The sequence below is a fragment of the Paramisgurnus dabryanus genome, chromosome 20 (assembly GCF_030506205.2).
Source record: "Paramisgurnus dabryanus chromosome 20, PD_genome_1.1, whole genome shotgun sequence".
Taxonomy (NCBI): domain Eukaryota; kingdom Metazoa; phylum Chordata; class Actinopteri; order Cypriniformes; family Cobitidae; genus Paramisgurnus; species Paramisgurnus dabryanus.
This window is the reverse complement of record NC_133356.1, coordinates 9,618,235-9,625,222: the sequence shown is the minus strand read 5'-3', so window position 1 is coordinate 9,625,222 and position 6,988 is coordinate 9,618,235. Positions and strand designations below refer to the sequence as shown.

At 39.2% G+C, this 6,988-nt stretch overlaps 1 protein-coding gene across 1 annotated transcript in view; it reads right to left on the bottom strand.

The window, feature by feature from the left end:
* Positions 1 to 1,811: 1,811 nt before the first annotated feature.
* cfap46 (cilia and flagella associated protein 46) overlaps positions 1,812 to 6,988 on the bottom strand; it is a 53,084-nt gene continuing 47,907 nt past the window's right edge. Inside the window, exon 50 of the mRNA XM_065295949.1 lies at positions 1,812 to 2,490. Within this exon, the coding sequence (XP_065152021.1) occupies positions 2,327 to 2,490 (164 nt within the window). The 3' untranslated portion in view covers positions 1,812 to 2,326. The remainder of the gene's footprint in view (positions 2,491 to 6,988) is intronic.

Here is a 6,988-nt window from a genome sequence, read left to right as displayed (position 1 = left end):
AAGGATATAGTGACGTAAACGGTGACGCTCTGTTATTTTAAACTATTCGACTCGAGTCATATGACTGTTAACAAACACAAAACTGAAACTTTATCAGTTTCCTATAAAATCGTGCGATGCTAAACCCAAGTCCCTAATTTCCATACATGATTACAAGCAAATATATTGCTGGTTAAATAACACCCTTTTCTCCTATTTTGGTTTGTTCACTCTAAGAAAGGATAGGCCTATGTTAACTTTAACACATTGTTTTGTGTTATCCTATTAAACACATGATGTGTTATTTTAACACATTATTCGTAATTTCGTGTTGATGTTGAGTTCAAATAAATAAAAGAGACATCACAAGATGTGTTAAAACAAAGTGTGTTGTTCCAAAAATTACACAGAGGTGTTAGTTAAGAACAACTAGATTGATACATTTATTATTAAGTCTGGCTTTGTTGGTTGTATAATAATTGTATAGCCTACTTTTGTTTAATCACAATGTTTCTCATTGTACTGTTTTATTACGGCAAATAAAAAACCTTTAATAAAAAAAAATCGAAAATAAAGTCCCTAACATTTGGGGATGTCAACAAACTCTTGTTGTAAAACGTCCAATAGCCTACTGCAGGATGTAGACAGGAATATTAACTATTTACCACAGTAGTATAACCTTAATAAGAAAAAAATGCTGGTAAAACTGCTTGTTTGTATATTAAAAATTGTTTGGTTTATTCAGCTATCCCATGCCTTTCTTTATTTCATAAAGTATTTTTTTCATAAAAAGATATTGACTGCACTACAAAACATTGTTTTGCGTTTATGTTTCAGACTGCTTATGTTTACCAAATATTCCTTCTGTAGGCTTTTATATTTACTTTAATCATCAAAGAATGAACCAACACAACATCACAACTTTAAAACAGAAAGTAGAAGATTTATTTTAATGTGGTGACAAGGGACAAGTAGTAAATAACTTTTAAATTAACCTTTTGTGTTTGTGTTGAAATTTAAAATCTCTCTGGGTGGATCTTTTTACAAGAAGCAAAACTAAAAATAGAGCCAAACCCCAGACAAGCATGCTGTCAAAAACAATTCAACAAACATGTCAATGATGTACAGTATTAAAAGTTAAAAGACAGATTGAAGTAATAGTTTTGAGAGATTTTACAATAGATCATTGTTTATTTGACAATGTGTCAAAAAATCACCAAAACCTAAATTATAGATTGATTTTGATCAAGACTTATGATCAGTGAAAATTGTGCGACAAATTTCGGAAAACTGAAAACTAATTTTATAATCTCAGAGAATCTAAAAGAATGATTTAAAACTTTTATTGTAAACTACTTCTTGGTTTAAAGATAAGCTTCACATTAGATTCATATTGTTTTGCTTTTATACAGGAGACATACTGCCAACCAGTTTACTTTCATTTATTAACAGAAGGTTAATGTGGCGTAAACTCTTTGGATTCCATTCTCAAATTCCTTTATATCAGAATCATCATCTTGCTCGGATGAAAATTACTTTCTTAGATGAGACTTTTGAAGAAAAAAACAAATCTGCTGCTTCACCCACCGATTTTTTTAGGACTGCAAGTCTGTTACATGTTTCATATCAAATCAAACCTTTTAATAATGAATTAAGGACATGCAGACAGCGACCAACCTTCTAGCACACTGGTTCTCCAACTTTTTTAGGTTTAATTACACAGAATTTATGATAAATTCATGTATTTTATAAAATGTCATTAAACTAAAAATTTACAACACTGTCACAGTTTGATGACTGACCAATGTACAGTACATGACATTATGTTTATTATTAACACTGTTTTAGGTCACTCAGTCTTTAAATGTAAAAATATAAACAGTAATGATATGCACTCATCTCAGTCATAGACACAGTGCCACAAATCAATGAACTTTAGGCTACTTCTCATTCAAAAGACTATATCTGAGGATCTACATTCATCACCTGAACTATTCAGTTCTCAATAATCTATAAATGACATATGAATATATCAGCACAGGTAAGAGATGAGAAAACCTTCAAGTGTCAAAGCATTTAGCTCTAAATTTGAAAATTTACATAGTTAATAAAACGTAACCACAGGTTTGATTTTTCCAGAGATTAACAGACTAAAAAATCCTGGCAGAATGTTTGATATTAAACATGTTTTATTACTGAAAATGTGGTACAAATTCATCATTCAATTTTTTGATCATTAAATGAAGAATTATTTAATCAGACTTCATCACACAGTTATTAATGTATCAGATCTGTTGATCTACAGTAGTCATATTTACTGTATGAGAAGAGATGAAGAGCGTGCAGTTTAAACTCTCACAGCTTCATCTGTCTGTAGACGCTCATGAAGAACCTGCAGTGAGAAATCTCGAGATACACGACCGATACCATTCACCTGTAGAGCTGACAGAGATTCCAATGGCAGATCTGACAACATCCGGTCAGCTAAAATCACCAAACTCTCATCAGTTTCTGGAAAAACACAGACAAGAACAGACACAACACACATTAAAAACGTCAATCACATTCAACACATCACAATCACAAGACTTTTTTAAGACGTCAAATAAATCTTTGGTGTCCCCAGAGTACTTATGTGACGTTCCAGCTCAAAATACCATATAGATAAATTATTATAACATGTTAAAATTGCCACTTTGATGGTGTGAGCAAAAATGTGCAGTGCCGTGGTTTGATAGTGCAGATTAAAGGGCGGTGTAGTGGCTATTTGTCCTTAAACTTAAACAAAACTAATAATAACAAACCTTTCAAATGGCCACTAAGGCTGCGTCATGGGTAGGCTTTACGCATGGTTAGAGGTACAAAAATAAACTAATGTCCATAGCCAAAGATGAGTTCGAGGAGGTTTATTTACACATATAAGCAAGCTCACAGACATTTCCTGCTGCCTCTCTCACGCTGTGGTAAAAAACCATATGCCCTCGCAGCCTTTCCGGTTCCTCCCACCTTAACCCATTTATGCAAATTAACATAGCACCACGTGACCAAACTATAGACTATATATAGTACATTGAAACTTAAGCCTAAAATAAACAAAGTGCAAAAAATAGCTCCAACAACCCAGCCCCTAATTGTGACGGTAAGTTACCCACAATTAACCTTAGCTGTTAACACAAAGGAGCTATAATTATAACCTAAACATCAAGCTTAAATCTTGCATCTTCAGATTCTCCATGCCTGCAAAAAAAAACAAAATAGATAGAAAACAGATGAGAAAGAGAATGAGATGCATAGTCAATTGTTAGCCTCCAAGAGAAGACAGAGCTTGGTTATTGGTCTGTCCAGGATACTGGTCTTCGTTTGGACCTTCACAGAGCGAACCAGTCCTCTTGAGTCAGCTGTAGTACTTAGAACTCTACCCATCATCCACGAGCCTCTTGGAGCTGTAGCATCAGCGATTACAACAATATCTCCAGGAATGAAGTTTCTTTTTTGCCTCGTCCATTTTTGTCTTTCTTGCATTACAAGCAAATACTCTGATGTCCACCTTTTCCAGAAAAGCTCCGCAATGTACTGCACTTGCCTCCATCTCCTCTTAATATACAGGTCAGAATTTTCAAACAGACCTGGTGACAGAATGGGCTTGCCTTTCAGCAGAAGAATGTGATTTGGAGTGAGCGCTTCCAAGTCATTGGGATCCTCTGAGACCTTAGTTATTGGCCGGTCATTGAGTATTGCTTCTACCTCACAAAACAGTGTTTGCAGGCCTTCCTTGTCCAGCAGTTGATGTCCAACAACAGAGGTAAGTACACTGCGCACAGAGCGAATCAGACGTTCCCAAACGCCACCTTGGTGAGATGCAGCTGGGGTGTTAAAACTCCACATCACTCCTTCCTGCACCAAAGTCCTTTCAATTTTAGAGTGATTTAAAGCAGCCAGGGCCTGCCTCAGCTCCTTCTGCGCACCAACAAAATTTGTGCCGTTATCTGACCTCATACTTGTTACAGGTCCTCTTCTGCAGACAAACCTTCGCACAGCATTGATGCAGGAGTCTGTGTCGAGGGAGTTCGCCACCTCCAGATGTATTGCACGGCTGCTTAGACAGGTAAATATCACTCCATATCGCTTCAGCACAGTTCTCCCTCTCCTCACATCCAGTGGTCCAAAATAGTCTACTCCTACATTTGTAAAGGGCGCGTTATCAGGCACAACTCGTTCCTCTGGTAAATCTGACATCTTTTGTTCTCCAAGTTTTCCTCTGTACCTTCTGCACACTGTACATTGTGAGAGAATCTTCCTGGCCGCAGAGTTGGCATTTATAATCCAATACTTTTGTCTCAATCTGTAAAGCATGTGATTGCGTCCAGCATGTCCAAGTTGATAATGGATGTAACGTAATATGAGCTGGGAAACATGCAGATCTTTTGACAGAATCACAGGATGTTTAACCTCCAACGGCAGGACAGATCTAGACAGGCGTCCACCAACTCTGAGGATGCCATCTTTAATGAAGGGGTCGAGGCGATAAAGAGGGCTGTCTTTGGAAACAGTCTTTGGGTCGTGTTTTAGTGAGGAAATTTCAGTGCTGAATCTTTGGTTTTGTGCAAACTGAATTATTGCCCTTTCGGCTTCCTCCAAACGCTCTGGTGTCAAGCTGGATGTTCCAAGCGTGGCTTTGAATTTTTTAAGCTCCTTTTCCACATTTTCATTCTGCTTGACCACATATTCTTTCCTCTTTTGGCTCAAAAGTAAAAGTCTTTCTTTCAACGCCAACAACCAGGCCACTGATGTTTTAAGCTTTCTCCAGGATGAGAAATAGTGAATGAGCCGACTGAGGGGATTGTCACGGTTCGTTGCGACAGCATTCATTTTAAGTTCCCTTTTCACCTCTGGATCATCAGATGTGATGGAGGAGAAGTCCAAGTCGAGTTTTGGCCATTCGGTGGAAGACAAATGCAAGAAGTCTGGTCCCCTTAGCCATTTTCCTTTCCCAAATTCCTGAGCTCTTAGTCCTCGAGATGCTTCATCTGCAGGATTATCTTTGGTGTTTACATACCTCCACTGATCTTTATCTGTGGCTTCTCTTATAGTGCTGACACGGTTAGCAACATATGTGTGAAAGCGCTTTGTTTCTTTGAAGATGTACTTGAGAACAGTAGTGCTATCAGTCCAAAAAACTGACCTTTGCAATGGCAACTGTAACTCCTTCAACAGCATGGAATTCACTCGAACTGCAAGCACAGCTGCAGCAAGCTCAAGGCGTGGGATGGTTAGTTGCTTTAGAGGAGCAACACGAGCCTTGCCTGTGATGAATGAGACATGCACACTGTCAGCACTCTCCAATCTCAAGTATGAAACAGTGCCATATCCTGATTGACTGGCATCTGAAAAATTATGCAATTCTGCTTTCACTTGTGTTCCAAAGTTCTTAGGTTTAATGCACCGTTCCACTTTAAATCCACTCATATGCTGAAGTTCAGAAAGCCACTCAGACCAATGTCTGGAGACGGCACTAGGGACTGGCTCATCCCATTTGAAGTTCATTCTACACAGCTCCTGTAACAGTAACTTAGCAGGGATTATGAAAGGAGACAAAAAACCCAGTGGATCATAAAGAGAGCTCACCACAGAAAGGATGCCTCTCCTGGTGTGTGGACGTTCCTGTACCGCCGTCCTGAAACTGAACGTGTCTCCTTGAACACACCATTGCATCCCAAGGGCTCTTTCCACAGGGAGTTGGTCCCTATCCAAATCCATGCTCTCCAAACCCACTGCCTGATATTGATGGGAATAAGTGCAAACACATTTTGGCTATTTGTGACCCACTTTTGGAGATGGAAGCCACCTTTTTTACAGAGAGATGTTAATCCATGTATGAGCTTCACTGCATCTTCCTCTGTTGCAGTAGACTTGAGACAGTCATCCACATAGAAATTTGTTTTGACTGTGCTGAGGACGTCGGGTGAGTATCGCAATGCATTATCCTCAGCAGTTCTTCTCAGTGCATAGTTTGAGCAGCTTGGAGAGGATACAGCTCCAAACAAATGTACACACATCCTATATTCCTCTGGCTCCATTGCAACATCTCCATTGGGCCACCATAAAAAGCGCAAGAAGTTAACATGCTTGTGTGGGACCCGGACCTGATGGAACATGGCGTTGATATCAGCCATAATAGCAATGGGCTCTTCTCTAAACCGGAGGAGGACGCCAATAAGCGTGTTAGTGAAGTCTGGGCCCTGCAAGAGCTGGCTGTTTAATGATGTACCTTTGTAAGTACTAGAGCCCGACCGATATGGATTTTTGGGGGCCGATGCCGATGCCGATATTAACTCGAAAAGAGCCGATTTATAAGCCGATATTTTGATTTGGAAAATAAACTGGATATTAGACCCATTTCCTATAAACTGCACTTACACAACATTCAATAGCAAAATATCTGCCTGTTCTATGTATGTGGGCTGTATAACCTTTACAACTATTAGCATTATGTGTAAGAAGAACTCTTTATTTGGCCACCCGTTGCACGCGCCTCAAGAAACATCTGCCCGTCAGAGACCGGCTGCATGAGCACAGAGGGAGGGAGAGAGAGAGAGAGTTTGCTGGAGACCCGCGGTGGATTCACTGCATGGCGCTTATTATAAAAAATTACACAAATAACTCGTTCATTTGTTATGAGTGGATTATTTTATATGGCGAATGGCGCTTCACATTAAAAAGTCACTTGAGTGTTAACATTTGCAAGCCTTAGAAACACGTGTAAATGATAAACTTTCCCTGTTTAAATATGCATATTAATCCGCGAATCGCATGCGAGCCGAACCGCGGATCGTGATCCGTACGGATCACGGATCAACTGCGATCCATCACAGCACTAATAGCAAGCGTTTAAGAGCCTGCTACAAAGGAAGCTAATGTTAGTGTTAGAATAACGTAACAGTTGTTGTTTTTTCGAGGCACGCTGTACATAACTTCTAGTCATTGACTACACGCGCCCCCCTGCCACAAT